This window comes from Hippichthys cyanospilos, chromosome 2, assembly GCF_059441005.1.
Source record: "Hippichthys cyanospilos isolate Australia breed blue-spotted pipefish chromosome 2, RoL_Hcya_1.0, whole genome shotgun sequence".
Taxonomy (NCBI): domain Eukaryota; kingdom Metazoa; phylum Chordata; class Actinopteri; order Syngnathiformes; family Syngnathidae; genus Hippichthys; species Hippichthys cyanospilos.
The window spans coordinates 11,458,815-11,477,300 of NC_142370.1; the positions used below are offsets into that span (position 1 = coordinate 11,458,815).

Genomic DNA, 18,486 nt, shown 5'->3' on the forward strand with positions numbered 1-18,486 from the left:
TTTCCTTTTGATTGACACCTGAGCGTAAATGAAAAGTTCTTTACTTTGAGTTTGTATTGCTTTTTGTACATTTGTACAGTCTATATAATGTACTGTGGCGGAGAGAATGAAGTGATTCAAGAATATTTCAGCCGTGAGAAAATATGAGGAAGGGTTTTATTTTTATTAAAGGGCGATGATGATTTGAGACACGACTATTCCGAGCGTGGCCACGCAATAAATTAACCCGTATCTCGGAAGTGCATATGACGTCAGAGCAGCAAAAAAAAAAAAAAAAAAGTGCGATTGCTCATTATATTGAGTGCTCGCCCGCCGGAGCCCGACATACTTTGAGGGGCGCGCGTTCGCATGTGTCAGCGGGTCCCGAACCGAGCCCGAACCCGCCGCCGCTTCCGCATTCCCGCGGCGGCCCGCGTCCATGCGCCCAGTAGGCGAAAAAACCGGTCGGTCCGGCTTATCTGGAGCCCGCCGCCGCCGTTTGCCCGGAAGAATGCTTGATCGCAGCCGCGCAGGAGAGCAGCACCGCGGGGCGGCTGCTGCTTCTGTGCTGCTTCTGGGCTGTTCGGCGCTCGGAGGACGCTGGTAAGATCCGGAGGTCATGGAGGGCTGCTGCCGCTCCTGCATGCCGTGTTTCAAACGCCTCTGGGACTACATCTGGCCCGACATCCACTACCCGAGCGTGCCGAACCATGTGATCGTCAACCGGGCCGCGCAGGCCTCCGAGATCCGGACGGTGTCGGGGGACATCCGCGTGCCGTCACCCAAGAAGAGGCCGGTGCAACTGTACGCGGCGCTCTTCGACTTTGAGGCCCGCAGCGACGACGAGCTGACGGTCCGGGAGGGCGACAAGCTTTCGGTGCTGGAGCAGCGAGGCGACTACGTGTTGGCAAAGAAACTGACCGGGTCGCTCGAGTCCGGGCTTATCCCCGCTAACTATGTGGCGGTTCTCCAGGACGAGTTCGCCAAACACAAGTGAGTGCTTAACCGGCCTGATTTCGGGTCAGTTACTGCCGTCTGCCTAACTCAAGTCAACAAGGGGAGGAGAGCGGTGGGCTGATTTCAGATCGGTTGTCACTTATGCTCCTTTGTCACCCTTGTCAGAGCCAATATGAATGAGACAGTTCTTTGATTTAATCGAACATTTTTGTTTGCTCCCCTGAACTATAACATCAATATTCCTGAAACAAATTAGACAAATTGCTTTTCTGAGTTTAGTTATGTGATGTTCGCAAGCTTAACCGTGATTGGCCGTACCTGAGGCGCCGCTGAATGTGTGATGTCATTTTCATTCGACAGCAAGTAACAAAATGGCCGCCCCCAGAGATGGATGTCAACTTGTGGCTTTTGCTTCTCAATTTACATTTCACAAATACAGTATCAATCAGAATGCGAGGTTTACACTAGAAATTTGGACTTGACTTCCCCTGTTGACACAAAAAAAAAAGCTGCCGCAGTCAAAAACACATCTTTGCTGACATGGACTGCTTGCACTTACAACATGGCCGGCATGTCATTTTCACATTCAAAATGCAAATATCAATGAGACGTCGAGTTTGTGTTGTCTGGCCATATTGTCCCGCCTGCGAAGAGAATACATATTTTTTTCCTTGAATGCTATCCGGGTTAAAAGGTCATGCTGCTGCTTTGTTGACTTCGAAACCGTTCTTATTTTGGGTACCGAACCGGTTTTATGCTCCAAAAAAACGAAGCATTAAAATAGCTTCTCCGTGGACTGCTCATGCCCTTTGACTTTTTATTCAAGAAAAACGAAAAACATAGGATATTTCAGCAATTTAAGTCTTTCGCAGGGTCAATTTTTCATCACTGTAAAAAGTCTAACCATTGCACAAGTGGAAAAAGAACCGTGTTAAGGCTGCTGTTTCTTTCGGAGTGCGTGTCTGACAAAAAGACGAAACGGAAAACAAAATCGAAACCACCTTTTGCTACTCACTGAACTGAGCTCTCGTGCATGACGATGGAGTTTGGTGAAACCGCGTTACGCTTGTGTACCTTTTTCTTTTTCTGCAGTTTTTAAGTAAGAAATAATCACAAGTACGCTGATAGACAGTAAATGTACTACGCTCTGCTTGGCGGTATAACCACAACCGTTTTTTTTAAAGATGTTTTTAAATGAAACCATCGTTGTGTGTTGATAGTTTCTATGAAACCCGAAGGCCCTGCCCACGCTGATCACTGTCGACACACACACACACACACACACACACACACACACACACACACACATGATTGTCAGGCAAAAGAAAACGATCCCTCAGCCACCATGGTGAACTGAGCAGACCAGTTTACTGTTTACGTTTCTTCTCTTTCTACGTGCTGGCTAAATCTCCATCGCCTTGGTCTGCAAATTTCACGCTTGAGGAGAGCGACAGATGAGCGAAGAGGCGCCAAGTGTTTGAAGAAATGGTACGCTAAAGTGGGTGTGTCATGTGTGCAGGTGGTACTACGGCAACATCAACCGTACAAAAGCCGAGAAGCTGCTGCTGGCCCCCCAAAACAAAGATGGCTGCTTCCTGGCGCGCATCAGTGAGAGTCACAGTAATGAGTACACTATCTCAGGTACGTGTATAACGATTAAGTTTATATACTTTTCTTGAGGAAGTATTTTTGCCAGCCTATTCATTTTTGTCCACCGTAGTGGACATTTGTTTTGGTCTCATTAGACTTATCCTCAAGTCCTATTAGTGTGCTCACCCTGGGCTTTACGGTGTTGTCCCATGTGTTTGGCTGGGATGCAATTAACCTTTCTGAGACAAAATGGACATAACAGCGGACACAAATAAGAGGTTGGGTCTCAGGAGGATATTATATTCTGAGTTTTGTGTGCGTGATGATGCTGATTGGGTGATCTGACACCCACTTTTTCTAGAAAACAAAAAAAATCTCTTTTAAAGAGACATTTATTTTTGTAAAATTAAAATATTCCTTGAAATATGGTATATTTTATATATATAATATATAATATATATATATGTATATATATATATATATATATATATATATATGTTTTGCATAGAAAATGTCCGACGTTATCATTATACGGTTCCTACATTTCTGAACTTTTTCCCCATTATTATTGACGTAAATGTACCTGTTTCAAGATTACATTTATTTTTCTTGACATTGTATTGATTTTTTTCCCCTTAAAATATCATGGCCTGCAAATAAGTAAAATATCCCTTTTTTGTCTGTTTTTATTGATTTATTTTGCTCCTTAGCAAGTCAGCATTGGGATGCCATTGGAAAGGCCAAGATGTCCTTTCCTGAGCACACTCTTGGACTTAGTTTTTGATCTTTGGAGCTCCACGACTAACATCCAACACAGTGCACAAAAATGCAAAGGATGGGTCTCAGGAGCCTTATCTTCATTTGCTGATTTTTTTTTTTTTTTTAGTGCAACATAAGCGTTTTAGATTTTCCTTCTGTTGTTCTACTGTATATATCGTGATGTTTTTGGTGCCCACCAAAGCTCCTCCTTGTGTCGCTCTTCCAGCTCGGAGCGAGGGGAAGGTGTTCCACTTTCGCGTCCAACGCTCCACCATCGGTGCCTATTTTGTGTCGGACAAGATCTCCTTTGGGACGCTGGGCGAGCTGGTCTCGTACTACCAGAAGAACCCTCGTAGTTTGGGCGTGGTGCTGGCGGAACCTTGTGCTCAACAGGTAAAGCTTTATGCAGCTGAATATTAAGTAGGCATACTTACTGGAAGGGCTTACAATTGTAGCTCATGTAACCTTGTCGCTGATCTTTTTTTTGTCAGCAAGGAATACATGTTTTTTTTTCAAAGATTATATTTTATAAACGACTTTATTCCCATTTGGTTATGCCCCCCCACCCCCTTAGCTATTTTTTATCTTGTTGCCAGAAGTACGACTTCTCTAGACATTTCAACTGTTTGTTTGACCTTGTGTCCCCAAAAATATGTGAAAAAAAAAATCATGTTCCTGTTATGTTCTTTGTTGATGCAACCTAAAAAAAAAAGATTTTTTTTTTTTTAAACTAAAAATTTAAATTATACCTTTCCACCATCCCAGAAAGAAGACCCATACAATTTTATTTTTGTGTAATCCAACTATTTAAAAAAAATATTTATTTTTTTTATCATTTCAAACGTGAGTCCTTCAATGTGATTATTTTGGTTCTTTTCAGTGTGGCCCAATAACTCTTTGTTTTTTATTATAATGGTAATATAATGAGCACATAGTAATTGTAATACATATAAATACTGTAACGTAGCAGCAATATATGGGATTTCAATCATGTTAATCTCACTTTCCAAGCATTTCAATGAAGTGTGCTTGTTAACAAACACACACAGTGTGACATCTACATGTGTTTGAGTTTCCTTGCTGGAGTTGATAAATGTCATTTAAAATTTTGATAATTTATTGGTTCAGGCTTTTGTCATTTTTTTTAATATAAATGTTTTTTGTGTTTTTTTTCATATTGTGTTGACCTATGAAATGTCAAACACTTTCACGGCGGATCATGTTTGTGGCACACCAACAATAAACGGTGATCAGGAAAAGTTGTCTGTCCTTTGTCATTCATTTTAATATATATATATATATATATATATATATATATATATATATATATATATATATAATTATTATTTTTTTAAATATGGTGTTGTGTGCTTATTCTTGCTTATTCTTCATGGCTGTGCTCCCCTCAAGCATTTTCAGGAGGGTTCCTCAGAGAAGAACCAGCATGGAAACCTGCTGCGTGTAGCACTGCTGATAAGCACGTGTACGTCCTGTGGCGTGCGCTCACACGCTTGTGCTCTGTGCAGCGGGAGCTTTACGACATGGAGCCTTGGGAGAGGCCTCGTGAGGAGTTCAAGCTGCACCGCAAGTTGGGTGAAGGCCACTTTGGCGAAGTGTGGGAGGCTCTGTGGACTGCCGAAAACAAGCGAGTGGCCATTAAGATGCTCAAACAAGGTACAATGCCGCAATCGACACACTGCCCGTACACTAGAGGTACTTCCACGGAAACCACTCCGTTGAAGCTCACAAACGACTGTTTACAGCAGGGGTGTCCAGCTCATTTTGGCTCAGGGGCCACATGGAGATGAAAACCGTTCAAAACAGTTTCAATTATATGTAGATTTTTTCTATACACACCGGTCTGGTCCCAATTACCCGCAGCTAGTGGTGGTCAACTGTCAATACATTGTTGAAAATATATACAGTATACATAAAACCAAATATAAATAAAGTAATATAACTTCCTTCTTTTAGGTCTCCTAAATATCTCAAAATAATTTCTTCCGTAAATTACATAAAGTTAATGGAGATTTTCTGGAATTTTCTTTTCCCATTTGTTCATCAAATACTCTACATGTTTTAGAACACACAATAAGATGAATTAAATGCATACCCAAATACATTCATTTACAATTATTGTAATGAATCTGTATGGGACCGGTAAGAATGTCATTATTTATTTATTTGACTGTTACCCTTTGCCAGTTGAACTGGTACGTATGAGGACAGGGGTTTCACTGTATTTTCATGGCGTTCTTAGAGGACACCAAACAGGACGAGTTTGTGAAGGAGGTCCAGGCTCTGAAAAGCCTTCACCATCCCAAGCTAATCCAGCTGCTGGCCATGTGCTCCCGAGGAGAACCGGTCTACATCGTGACTGAGCTGATGAGCAAAGGAAGCCTCAAATCTTATCTTGCGTGTGAGTACAAAAAAAAATCATTATAACCTCCCTCGAGACAGCCTATGCATTTGTGTTCACGGATGTGTTCATTATTTCTCAGCAAGACATTAAAGAAATTGCATCCTATCCAAACACGTCTTCTATGAATCAGTGGCTCAATTGAGTCAAAAGCATCAAACTAGAACAAATGTCCATGATATTGGACACAAATGAATAGGCTGGGTATCGGGAAAAATATTTCATGTAGTTCAACAAATCATAAATGGGCGTAAAGTTAGCCGTGCTGTTAGAATCAGGCACATTTTTTTCAAGCGTTTTCGACAACGATGTTCGCTGTAGCTTTGGCCTAAAAGTGGTCTGAGATTTCAAAACTGGTTTCAATGCAACTTCCATTAAGAAAGTAAAAAAAAAAAAAAAAAAATGTGCCTGCATGTGTAGCTGCTGAAGGCCAGGTGCTGACCTCAGCTCACCTCATCTACATGGGCAGTCAGGTGGCTGAGGGCATGGCTTACCTGGAAGACAGGAACATTGTCCACAGAGACTTGGCGGCCAGAAACATCCTGGTGGGAGATGACCTGATCTGCAAGGTGGCAGACTTCGGACTGGCTCGTATTATAAAGGTGCGTAAGATGTGCCGAGTCATCAAGGTGTAAAAATGAAGTTAAGCACAGTAAATTCAAATAAAAATGCAAACAATTCACCAGACGTCCCAGAACATTTTCATAAGATCTTGCTACAAATAACCCTCGTCAATTTGCAAATTGTAACTAACTACTCGTTCCATATTTTGTCTGAAATTTTAACAATGCAGTCACATCGGTGGAAATGACACAACCAACTTTACATTTTTGTTCATAAATTGCCAGTTTTAAAGCATTGGTACTGAAAACAGATACATTTAACACAACAATTTATTAACAGAGAATATACATTTTAAAACACGAATCGGACGATTTCTTTTTCATGATGAATCAACGACAACAAACCTCTTAAAATGTCATTTTTCTTATGACCCCAGGCGTCAACATCAGTGCTATGTAAAAGATCCGCGCATGATCAAATTAAAGTCATACGATTGATTGCTGCTTTGATCTGGCGACTCAATGACTATTTAGTTGCTGCTAAACTGCTATTATATGTAATACAGTATTTTTGTTTTCGAGCTGCGTCAAACTCCGCTTTCAAGAGCTTCATATCCCTGTCACTTTTGCGTTACCATCACAAATGTGATGGGAAGGAATTCTCTTGTCAAAATAGCATCATCTTCGAACGATGGCTATCAACAGTATGTTTAGCCGCATTTTGTTTTCGGTTCATTGTCACTAATATGTTATGTTTTCCTGCTTCTTCCTCCATTTATTGGCGGGTTCTGTATCCTGTATTTTCCGCACTATAAGGCGCATCTAAAAGCCTTCAACTTTCTCAAAAGCTGACAGTGCGCTTTATATTCGGTGCGCCCTATGAAAAGCATAAACCGCAAGTTTTCTTTTTTGGGGAACAAAAAATCCCCAACCCTTAATCGCCATGTAAATTTTTCAATTATTACCCCTGATCGAAACACTCTTTTAATGTAATTGAGGTATAGTTTTCCCCATTTTTCAGATTTTTCACAAAGAACAAGACTTTTAACAAATCATCTTTATTCTTTATTTCTGACTCAAAAGTTTGACTGTCTTATCTGTTTTGTTGACATTCTCTTGAGTGCAGCTCCATCTATTGAATGCAAAATGCAACCCTAGCCCCAACTCTGGCTTCTATTCTGTGCGCCTTATAATGTGGTGCATCTTATATATGAAAACAGTTTTTAAAAAGGCCATTCATTGAATGTGCGCCTTATAATGCGTTGCGCCTCATAGTGCGGAAAATACGGTGCTTGAACTTGCAAACAAAAGCTTCAAAGAAAAGCTGTCCTCTGTGTCTTATTAAGTAAATATGCTAACAGGTAGTCAAATGCAGTATCAAGATTCTCAATCACATAATCATCCATCCCTACTACCATTATCGCTTGGAAGTGCGGCCCGGTACCAGCGGTTGGAACGGCTGCTTTAAAGTCTAGACAATTGAACACAAAGAGTGCAGCAGCACATGTAGAAAAACAATGTGACAGTACTGAGTTATCTCCTGTCCAAACAACAGTGCCTCTCTAAATGTCCCTAGTACTAGGGATAAGTTCCTGCAGGTGAAAGTGTATATTTTTTGGCATTTTCTAGGACAGCGTATACACAGCCAGCCGGAGCACCAAGATACCCGTACGGTGGACGGCACCAGAGGCCGCCATATACCAGAAGTTCTCCGTCAAGTCGGACGTGTGGTCCTTTGGCGTTCTGCTCTATGAGATGATGTCACGCGGGAAAATGCCCTACGAAGGTAGTGTCGCTTTCTAACATGCGTGTTTTTGAAATTCAAGGTAATTCAGTCATATCCTTCTGAGAGACAGCTTATTCATTTGTATCCATTGATGTGTCCGTTTTGTCCCAGCATGACAGCAAGGCGCATCACGTCCTACTCAAACATAGGAGACATTAATGGCAAAGCCAGGAAGTCCTCTACTGAGCACACAAGGACCTATTAGGGTAGCTTGAATGGAAAAAAAAATATATAGACCAAAAACTAATTCTTATTCCACTGTAATGGACACAAATCAATAGGCTGAGATTCAGGACGATATGGCACAAAATGGGCTTCCGTTGATCCTGTCACTTGTGAAAACATAAATAGAGCAATGGAAGAGATATCGAGCGAAATTTTTTACTTCAATAACAAACACAAATAATGATAATTCTGGGGGCTGTAACATGCCCAAAGTTGACATGTATGAAAACTTTGGTAAATATTATAGGGTGATTCTCAATCTTTTTATAATCTGCTGTTAAATTGTGTCATTAATGACAATGCGCATCCATATAAAAAAATGCTTATCAACATATTACTTATCCATCTTCATCAATTATTATGTTGGTTTAGTTTTTCCAAATGCTTTCACGTATCACATCGCGTTACAATATGAATTTCATGAATTTATTCAGTGAAATGGCGAAATGCTTTTTCACTATTTATATAAATAAAAGAAACTCTGATTGGTGTTTGACGGAAAATGTCCATCAGTTAAGTTCCGTCTTTACATGTATCCTGTTTTCAAACATGTGTTTAGTTTCAATGTTTATTCAAAGTTTGCACAACACATATAATCGCTAATTGGTTCTCCTACACTAATGCGCAATGCCAAAGTGGAGCCTTTCAATGCTGAGCTGAAGTATCGCGAGATTCTCCCATTCTTTGACTGTGACGACCTTTCAGGCAAAAACAACAAGCAAGTGTTGGACCTGCTTTCGTCTGGCGCTCGTCTGGCGTGTCCGAGCAGGTGTCCACACAACATCTATCGCATCATGATGGACTGCTGGGCGGCCGAGCCTTCCAAGAGGCCTTCTTTTCACGCTTTGCACAGCCAGCTGGACTCCATTTACGCTCGAATCTACTTCAAAACCATCGAGGTGTGACTGCTTGGCGGCGTTGAGCGGGACGACACCGCCGCCGCGGACGCTGACGAGAAGAGTCTGTCGAGAAAGAAGCTGGATAGAATTTCTCACTTCAAAGACGACTGCAGGCCACAAGGGGGCGCTATGTGCAATAATGATGTACTGGTTAGCGTTGAGCCACATTAGCTGCCTGTCAGTAGCTAATGTATTTTTTTTCGAAATGTAAACCCTCCAGTCATATTCCTGAAGGAAGACGGACTATTGAACGCTAATTTCTCAGTCGAGACGGATTTCCCTTTTGGTGATTAGCTTTAGCCTCATCATTTGTTAAGAACAAATGTGAGTCCCAGAAAGGCTTTTGTGGTTGCAAAAACTCTGTGCTTCGACTAAGGGTGGGCTAAGAGTGGCTCCGGCTGCTTAAAAAAAAAAAAAAAAAAAGGTCCACCGGGCATTTACATGATCAATAGTCCTTTAAAACTTGTCTGAACGAGTTGCCATTTATTCCTCCCAAAATTCTTTCATGAAACTGCTTTTTTTTTTTAAATTTCACTCATGAAATAATTGATTTCGATTAAAAAAAAAAGCGCATTTATAGCAGCAAAAATCCATGAGTAACTGATGCCCCTAAAATCTTCACATTTGACCATTTTATAGTTCAAGCTAAATGTGCCCATAATTGTGATCCTAAAACACACAAAAAAACTACATTTGATAAAATATTACTCTTAAAATTACAATTTACTTGCTGCAATGAAAACAAAATGCAAAATACAATAAGCTCAAATCAGTAGGCTCGGTCTGTGTAGTCGACATAGTTGCTTGACATCAAGTACGAATTTCGTATTAGTAAAGGCTTTGGCGCCGTCCAGTGGCGTCAGAAAGCATTACAAAAACAACAAAGAAACTGCAGCAGTTTTTCATCAAAAAATGATTCCACAGGTAAAAAAAAAATAAAAATAGTGCATCGCTAAGTAAATAAACAAAGGCTCACTGTATAAAGTTCATTATTTCACTAAAGTGAAAGTCAACCCAAAACTTTTCTTTAAAAGAATATGTTCTGTGGGTTCCATGAGTTTAAGCACAATATCCTCATGAAAACTATGTTTGTGGAATATGAATGAAGTAGCAAAATCCAGCAGTTTTTAATCTATCTCGGGTTGGCCATTCTGTCTTTTGCTGTTGACTGAATCAGGGCTCAGCTTGACAACATCACATGACCAAATTTGCTAAACAGATAAGCCACGATTGGCTCGTTGAGATGAATAGAAACAAGTGGGTTTTGCTGCTTAATTTATATTCCGCAAAGGCAATCTTCATCAGAAAACGGTGTTTAGAATGAATATTATCAATAGTAAAAAGTGTTTTGTATACAGTTTCTACTGTATTTTAACGAGGAACTTTCAGGGCCTCATGCTCAGGATTTCAATACCTATCCTCCATGAGTGACATCAGCCTATTCCGATATTGACCGCGTTGATTAACTGCAGTTTTTCAATTTCACTTCAGAAAATGCACGTTTGTTGGCTGCAGACAGGTTTTCACTTCGATTATTTATTTTTTAAATCTTACCACATCTAGTGACACAGCCTATTTGCCAATTTAAAAGTGACCCTTGAGTACCAAAGATTGCCCACCCATGGTCTAAGCTTCACCAGTTAGCACACGTAGCATAGCGTAGCTTCTCGCACTCGGCCAGTACGGCAAACAATTTTTTAGCCGGGCACAAAGTATTACACTCACTCAGTCTTCCAGTGGCCCCGGAGGGGCCACCATGTTTACACGGCCGTCCCCCCGATGACCACAGCCACTTTTTTTGACAGGGTTGCATGCGATGCAACAACAATGCAACTTTGCTACTTTGTCATTTACAAACTTGAGCCATAAGAAAAAAACGAAAACAAAATGACTTGAGTGACACGTTGTCGCAATAAAGTGTTTTCACTCTTTCATGTTGACATACTTGGCTCTGGCTTCCTCCCACACTCCAAAAACATACATGGCTGCTTTATTGGACACTCCAAATTGTCCTTAGGTGTGATTGTGTGTGTGAAAGATTGTTTGTCTCTGTGCCCTGTGATTGGGTGGTAACAAGTTCAGGGTTTCCCCTGACGAGTGCTCAGAGTCAGCTGGGATAGGCGCCAGCAGGCCTGTGATCCTTGTGAGTCTAAGCGCCTGTAGGAAATGGATAGATGTTTCATAGGATTCCCATTTCACATACAGTATTGTGTTATATACTCTCCCCCCTTTTTTTAAATAATGTTCCCCGTAGTGTCCTTTAATGCCCCCTGTTGTTTCCCACCGTGTCTTATTTGGACCAATTATTGCATCCCTTCTGTGTCACTATGTGTCACTACATCGCCTGCTTGTTTTTACTATTATGGCCCACGATAGTCGCATCGAGCCCAACCGGGCCCAGTATGTCCCACAATATACAATCAAGTCCACTTTGTCCCCTATTGTCTGTTTATTCTGTTTTATTCCGTCCCTAGTGTCCCACAATGTCATTTGTTGCAGGTTATTCTTTGCCAAATCATGCAATGTGTTTAACGAAGGCAATTTTGATTTGATTGAAACTTGGTGAACATGTTATAATGATTGCGCAAGACTAAGTCCAAAATCTTAGGTCAGTCGGAGCAGGGGTTTGGGTATTTTGTCCTGCAGAAATTTGTAGAACGAGGGAGTTCCCTGGGGTGCGCTCTCCAGCACACCCTCCAAGGACTCCAAAAAGAATGGGTGCTCTGAGCTTATTGCTTTGGCACAAACATAGTCAGGATCCATCCGAAGGTGTAGGGAGGCTACCCTCCCATCCACCGGGATAAACCCCAATGTACAGCCGTCGAGCCCGGGGGCAATAAGTATGCCCACGCATACGCTGCTCCTCTCACTGTGGGCAACCCCCGAGCGGAAGAGAGTCCAATCCTTCTCCAGAGGACCGATACCAGAGCCCAAGCTATGCGTCTAGGCGAGTTCGACTATATCTAGTCGGAACTTCTCAGCCTCACACACCAGCTCAGGCTCCTTCCCCGCCAGTGCGGTAACATTCCATGTCCCAAGAGCTAGCTTCTGTAGTCGGGGATCGGTGCGCCAACGTACCCGACCCTAGCCGCCCAGCTCTCTACACGCCCCGACTCATCATAAGCGGTTTCTGAGCTATCCTAAGTCTGGAACCTCACCTAGGACCTTTCTGTCATGGGTGACCCTACCGGAGGCATAAAGCTCCTGGCAACTGAGCCCCTAGGATCACTGGGCCACACGAACCCCTCCGCCATGATGAGGTGACGGCTCATGGAGGGAGAGGGGGAGTGACCCAAATGTCCTGTATTGTCCCATGTTGTCCCATTGTGCCTCTTATCATTCTCCATCAGTTCAGATAGAGTGCCATCATATTCCATTTGATCCTTTTGTATATTTGTTTGATGTGTAATGACCTAGAATGCACAAGGAACTCATGCCAGTCAAACAAAATAAACCAGATCCGGCGCATGCGCTGGAGTCCCCGAGCAACATTCCCAGAAATCCAACAGCGTCACTACCGGTCCAACAGGTGTTGTGAACCATTGTGATCGAGGGCGTCTGCAATAATGGACGGATGCCTGCGTAGTGCATGCCCAGCTCTGTGGCAGTGGATCTATGGGGACATGGAGACAAAGGTGGACACCAAGACGGCATCAAAACCAGAACCGACACTGCCACGAAAGCTGCCGGCCATTGTGGAAGATAGCGGAAGCACATATGAAGCCATGTGGGACTTTCAGCGCCGGAACTCAAATGAGATGACATTTCAGAAGGGAGACTTGTTCAAAGTCCAGAGTCGCAGCGATGACTGGTGGACCGTGAACAAGCTGGACCAGACTGGGAGCGTACTTGAGAGCGGCGTAGTGCCCGGGAATTACCTGAAGAAAACTGAGACGAGCGCGCCGGGGGAACCGTGAGTCTAAATATAGTCATCGTCGTTCTTCTGATGCTGCTTTTTAACAATGCCGCTTTTTCTTGCTGCAAATTTGTCTCTAGATTACTTTGTCATTATGCTACTTTTTGTACTTTGTACTGCCATGATTTTGTCCCGGCACTACTTTACCCTATGCTAAGTGACTAATATTCCTGTTTTACTGATGAGCTGAGATGAGTTGTGACATCTGTCTTATACTGCCCCTAAGTGGCCAAGAGAGGAGGGGCACACAAGAAAGAACATGATTTAGAAAACGATTTAATTGGTTTTATCCTATATGCAATTCATGTTACTTTGTTTTCATAATGTGTAAAAAATATAAATCATTACGTCTTTCCTGCGCATTTCAGGAATGCTGCTAACCACATAATATTTTGCACTACGGTACATAATATTTTGCACTACCATCCTCATATGTATAGTTTCTTCCACTCCATCTACTCCGTAATATGTTCCATAAAATGTTCAAAATGTGAGTCGATTCTTATCACTGCCCTCATTATGCCCTATTACTTTTTCTATTGTCTACTTTATGACTGGCTCTGTTGTGTGGAATGTAAGTCTACGTACATGGGGAGGTGAACAGAATAATAACTTCGTTGTGTAGTGTTATGATGCATATTACAATAAAACTCTTGAAATCTTGACTCTACAATTCAACCAACAAACAGTAGTTGTTGGTCTCTCTAATACCGGTGCATGAATGTGTGTTTTTGTGTGTCAGATGGAACTTCGGGACCATGAACCGTTCAGGCGCCCAAAGTCTTCTCATGGCACCAGGAAACAGACTGGGAGCCTTCCTTATTCGGACCAGTGAGAACCACGTTGGCTATGTCCTCTCAGGCAAGACCTCTTCACGTCATACCGGCGAGAAGAAAGCAGAGCGTGTTCGTGTCATTTGTCATGGAAGCCCGTCTGCGTGCCTGTCTCCAGTGCGTTCCAGCTGTCGGGTGAAACATTTCAAGATCACCCAAACGCCCGAGGGTCGCTTCGACTTGGACGGCATGCAGCAGTTTACGTCACTGAGCCACCTGGTGGCGCACTACTGCAACAATGGCCTCCGTCTCAACAACGAAGCCACACTGGGGGAACCCTGCAGGCCGGTAACATGCTCATGCCAGAATTGCAGAAAAAATAAGCTAATAGATGCCACTACTAATGTCGTTCCAAAGTTTCTTTAATTAAAACACATGGCACACAGCACTCAGTCAGATTTTTCTTTCTTCATCCAAAAATGCTTTTCTTTGAGAGTCCTTGGCTGAAAATACATCACGCCGGGTTACATCATTGAAAAACGCCGCGAATCATTTTGATCCCACATCCCGAATACGTCTTTTCTCAGAAAGAACCGGTGTCGGAAGTCCTCTTCCCAGATGACGAGTGGGAGCTACCCAAGGAAGAATTCGTCTTGGAGGACAAGTTGGGAAGCGGCTACTTTGGGGATGTCTACCGAGGATGCTGGAAGTCACGCATTCGTGTGGCCATCAAGATCATCAAGAACGGTATTCACACTCCTGCCTTGGCCCACCTGGAGGCTGACCAATTTCTTTTTTCTTCATCTCCAGACTCAGAGCTGAACCACTCGGAGTTCCAGAGGGAGGTGCAGATCCTCAAGCGCCTGCGCCACCGTCACCTCATCTCGCTGTTTGCCGTCTGCACCACCTCCTCCCCTTATTACATCATTACCGAGCTGATGGAGAAGGGAAGTCTGCTCGACCTGCTCAGGAGTAAAAATTCTTACTTTTTTAAGATTTTCAAAGTTTAATAGAGGAAAACAGACATTACATTAAACAATCGTTTGAGCCATTACAGTAACCCCAGACAATATGCATGTAGCATCCGCATCATGACGCGATCCCAAACTGCTATCTCCTTGATTTTGAGGTCCCGAGGGCAAGCAGCAGGATATGATGTCGTTGTCGGACATGGCCGGCCAGGTGGCTGATGGGATGTCGTACCTGGAGGAGCGCAATTTTATTCACAGGGACTTGGCGGCCCGGAATGTCCTGGTTGGAGAAGACTACATCTGCAAGGTGGCTGACTTTGGACTAACCCAAGTTCTTAAGGTGAGGGGCACGCTTTATGCCAATTGTCAATGGTCTGTTAGTGGACAGGTACCCATTTATCCGTCCATCCGTTATCTATCGCTCATCCGGGGTTGGGTCACGGGGTCAGCAGCTTTAGCAGGGAAGCCCAGACCTTTTTTTTTTTGTTTACTGGAGATGATTATTAAGTATGCTGAATTAATGCATAGTTTCCAGATAAATTTGGACTTTATGTTCTCAGCTGTGTTTGTGAAAAATGACACAATGGTGTTTTTGGTGGCCCAGGAGCCCATTTACCTTGCATATCAGAAAGCCATCCCTCACAAATGGAGTGCACCGGAGGCCATCACCCACAAGAAATTTTCTGTCAAGTCAGACGTGTGGTCTTTTGGCATCCTTCTCTACGAGATAGTCACTTATGGGGGTGTTCCCTACCCAGGCGAGTGGCGAGCCATGCATGGGCGTGTCGGTCCGTGGCAGTGTTCTAGTTTGATGGGCGCTCTTCTCGGCAGGTCTGAGTGGGCAGGAAGCAGACACGCTGGTCAGCACGGGCTACAGGATGCCATCACCTCCCGGTTGTCCGCCTTTCCTCTACGAAATCATGTGCAAATGCTGGAACGCCGATCCTGACCTGCGGCCCAACTTTTGGCAGCTGAAGGATCAAATGTACAGCATCTACGATGAGGGTGTCAAACTTGTGGCAGATATGGACAAACAAGAATCCACGGCAACGCCTACGGACAATTTAGAGGCTTCAAATAACCCGGGCTGACTTTTGGCGAGAGAAGCGGGAAACGCGCTGGTCGTTATCCAAGCGCTAGGTTCATTTAAACAGTCAAGCTTATGTTCACATTTAAGGACAGTTTAGAGGATTCAATTGATCGAATGTGACTTGACGAAAGAAGCGGGTCAAAAAAAACCTGGGCTGGTACCTGACCAATGGTAGGACATGTAGTCAATAATTAACACACACGTTCACATTAATTATATTTAAAGATATTCATTCACTTCTTCTGGTCTAGTTTAGTGTGATACACACATTGACACCAAACAGCACAGTGGTTACTTTAAGTCGGCAGACTGTCTCACTACAAGTTTGAAAACCACTTTTGGTGAGAGAAGTCGCCAACCAGTTGCTGGATAAACTAACACAAACTTAAATGGATGAAAAATGTAGAATTTTTATTGAAGCTAACATGCATGTTTTTAGAGCGTGACAGGAAATCGGAGTACTCAAAGATACACTAGCGCAGGAAGGACGAAACTGAGTTTGGAACCCAAACGGCAGACCTGCGAGGTGCTAACCGCTTGTACACCGCGCTGCCTCCTAACTAGGTATACATACTACTGACTGACTAAAGGTTTACAGGTATTAGGCTCCTGAGATCTAGACTACTCATTTGTTGTATTCGCTCGTGTGTCCATTTGTCTCAACAAGACATCAAAGGTATTTGCATCTCTCCCAAAAAAATGAGACGTCGTCGGACAAGCCAGGATGTCCTCTATTGACCACAGTGGGACTAGCACGCTAGCTTGAATGAGTCACAAGATATAGACCAAAACAAATGTCCACTAAAATGGACACAAATTAATAGGCTGGTTCCTGGGATGATAGCAAAAACAAACTCAATCCTCATGTCTCCAAAATCCATGCTTTTCAGGATCCCCCCAAACTGACAAGTTTTTTCAACCATTAGCTTTGCATCCTGCGTTAGCATGCCACTTTCAACACTGCCAATAATTTGGAAGTCACACCCGCACATGTGGACTTATCAATAGGATGTTTTTTGAAAAAGAAAAAGATTTTAGACTCAGGACAGAAAAAATTATGAAAAAATAGAAAGGGACAAATAATAAAGAAAAATAATAGTACATATAGGACATTTTAAAACGTAGTTAGCTCCAAGAAATCTCTGACAGTCATTTTCAGTTTTTTTATTTTTTATTTTAAGTTCCACCAAGTATTTTTTTTCTTTGTCTCCCTGTGAAAAAACTCTGATTTGCAATTGGGTTTGTGTATTGAATCCGCTGCTGAACATATGATGCTGAGTATTTTCCGGTCAACTTACAAAATGTAATATCGGAAAGTTTTGCTGTTATCACCACTTCCCTTTCTTACGGGTATTTATGAAAATGTATAACTTGTATGTGCTCATTATGTATTTGTGTAGACATATTAAGGCATACTTATGTACTGTTTTTAACCTGAATTAAAAGCTGATGTTAAAGTATTGCATTCAACATTTGTTAGGAAGAGTAAGCGTGAATGAGAGAATCAGTGCTTGAACAAGGACTGTACTCATCAAATGGGGAAAAAGAAAATGTCAGTTGCCATATTTGGATTGTGTGGGACTAATGTACATTAGGAAAATCGAATAATTCTTGTAACCTAATCGCTACTTTGGGGGAAAAACATGTGCAACTGGTATTTTCTCTGCTGTATTCTTTCATTTACTTTTTTTTTCAAAACTGAATTGAACAACACACTCAAAACTATAAACGCAGTAGCAAGAATAATTGAAATGTGAAACTTTATGATTCCTCCTGCTTCTGTTTTGAAGCATTTGGACTACAACTTAGTTTATTTCAGCTGTAGGCCAATAAATGCTAAACGATTATATGCACAACACATCAGTGTATTGAACACATCTACACACTCACACAAGCATGTGCAGACACACACACTCATCACCGGGGCAACAGTGGCAGTGAAACTCGCTGAATGTAATTAAGCACAGTTTACTCATCCAAACAGCAAACACACTTATCTGTTACCATAGAAACATCCACATGAGGAATGTACAGCTACTAGTACGGCAGCAAGACTAATAACACTATGTGAAGTCACAACACAAATACAGTGATTGTGTAGTTTTCTGTTGAAAAAAAAAAAAACCCTCTACCTTGGGATATACATCAATTTAACAAGCCCTCACATCCCTAAAGGTTGTTTTGTATCAGGATGGGGGTGGGGCCCCACCATTCGCAGAGGTTTTCCGGTCCCCATTGACCGCGAAAAACAAGGCAACACTGTACCTGTATTTTCTCCATTTTATTATAAAGCCGATAATTAGCAGGTAAAGTTTGCAGGCTTACGTCACACGATCTCGGTGAGTAAGGGACAGAATTCAAACAGGGGTTGATATAAAATGCACACAGATGGGATGTGGGGAGCCTCCGACATACTCTTCAGGCTGCCGTCATTTGCAAGCTGATCTTCATGCACAGCCATCCTAGATTCATCTGGTTTGGTAACAAAACGTCGAGAATCCGTTCCTTCGGTTTGTGGGTACATTTGGACTGGGAAGTAGCGCTCAAAGTCCTTACCGT

The 18,486-nt window shown here is 42.5% G+C and overlaps 2 protein-coding genes across 3 annotated transcripts; both read left to right on the forward strand.

The window, feature by feature from the left end:
- Positions 1 to 286: 286 nt before the first annotated feature.
- On the forward strand, positions 287 to 11,117 carry srms (src-related kinase lacking C-terminal regulatory tyrosine and N-terminal myristylation sites). The gene is made up of 8 exons (XM_088408964.1): positions 287 to 972; positions 2,456 to 2,577; positions 3,512 to 3,678; positions 4,812 to 4,959; positions 5,546 to 5,704; positions 6,125 to 6,306; positions 7,897 to 8,053; positions 8,984 to 11,117. Exons 1-8 carry the CDS (start codon positions 599 to 601, stop codon positions 9,181 to 9,183), a joined length of 1,509 nt encoding a protein of 502 aa, XP_088265090.1. The 5' UTR covers positions 287 to 598; the 3' UTR covers positions 9,184 to 11,117.
- Positions 11,118 to 12,652: 1,535 nt separating this feature from the next.
- Positions 12,653 to 17,384, forward strand: ptk6b (PTK6 protein tyrosine kinase 6b). 2 transcript variants are annotated; one of them, XM_088408962.1, is made up of 8 exons: positions 12,657 to 13,090; positions 13,836 to 13,954; positions 14,045 to 14,214; positions 14,454 to 14,613; positions 14,677 to 14,838; positions 14,996 to 15,177; positions 15,442 to 15,595; positions 15,669 to 17,384. In XM_088408962.1, the coding sequence occupies exons 1-8, from the start codon at positions 12,744 to 12,746 to the stop codon at positions 15,926 to 15,928; spliced, it is 1,554 nt and encodes a 517-aa protein (XP_088265088.1). In that variant the 5' UTR covers positions 12,657 to 12,743; the 3' UTR covers positions 15,929 to 17,384. The 2 variants fall into 2 exon arrangements, with proteins under 2 accessions (XP_088265089.1, XP_088265088.1); XM_088408963.1 differs by lacking the exon at positions 15,442 to 15,595 and having other exon boundaries at positions 12,653 to 13,090; positions 15,669 to 15,779.
- Positions 17,385 to 18,486: the final 1,102 nt, after the last annotated feature.

Coding starts and splice junctions, on each gene's coding strand:
- srms (XM_088408964.1), top strand. CDS start 599: ATGGAGGGCTGCTGCCGCTCCTGCATGCCGTGTTTCAAACGCCTCTGG. Junction 973..2,455: donor GACGAGTTCGCCAAACACAA/GTGAGTGCTTAA, acceptor TCATGTGTGCAG/GTGGTACTACGGCAACATCA. Junction 4,960..5,545: donor CATTAAGATGCTCAAACAAG/GTACAATGCCGC, acceptor TGGCGTTCTTAG/AGGACACCAAACAGGACGAG.
- ptk6b (XM_088408962.1), top strand. CDS start 12,744: ATGGACGGATGCCTGCGTAGTGCATGCCCAGCTCTGTGGCAGTGGATC. Junction 14,614..14,676: donor CATCAAGATCATCAAGAACG/GTATTCACACTC, acceptor CTTCATCTCCAG/ACTCAGAGCTGAACCACTCG. Junction 15,178..15,441: donor GACTAACCCAAGTTCTTAAG/GTGAGGGGCACG, acceptor TTGGTGGCCCAG/GAGCCCATTTACCTTGCATA.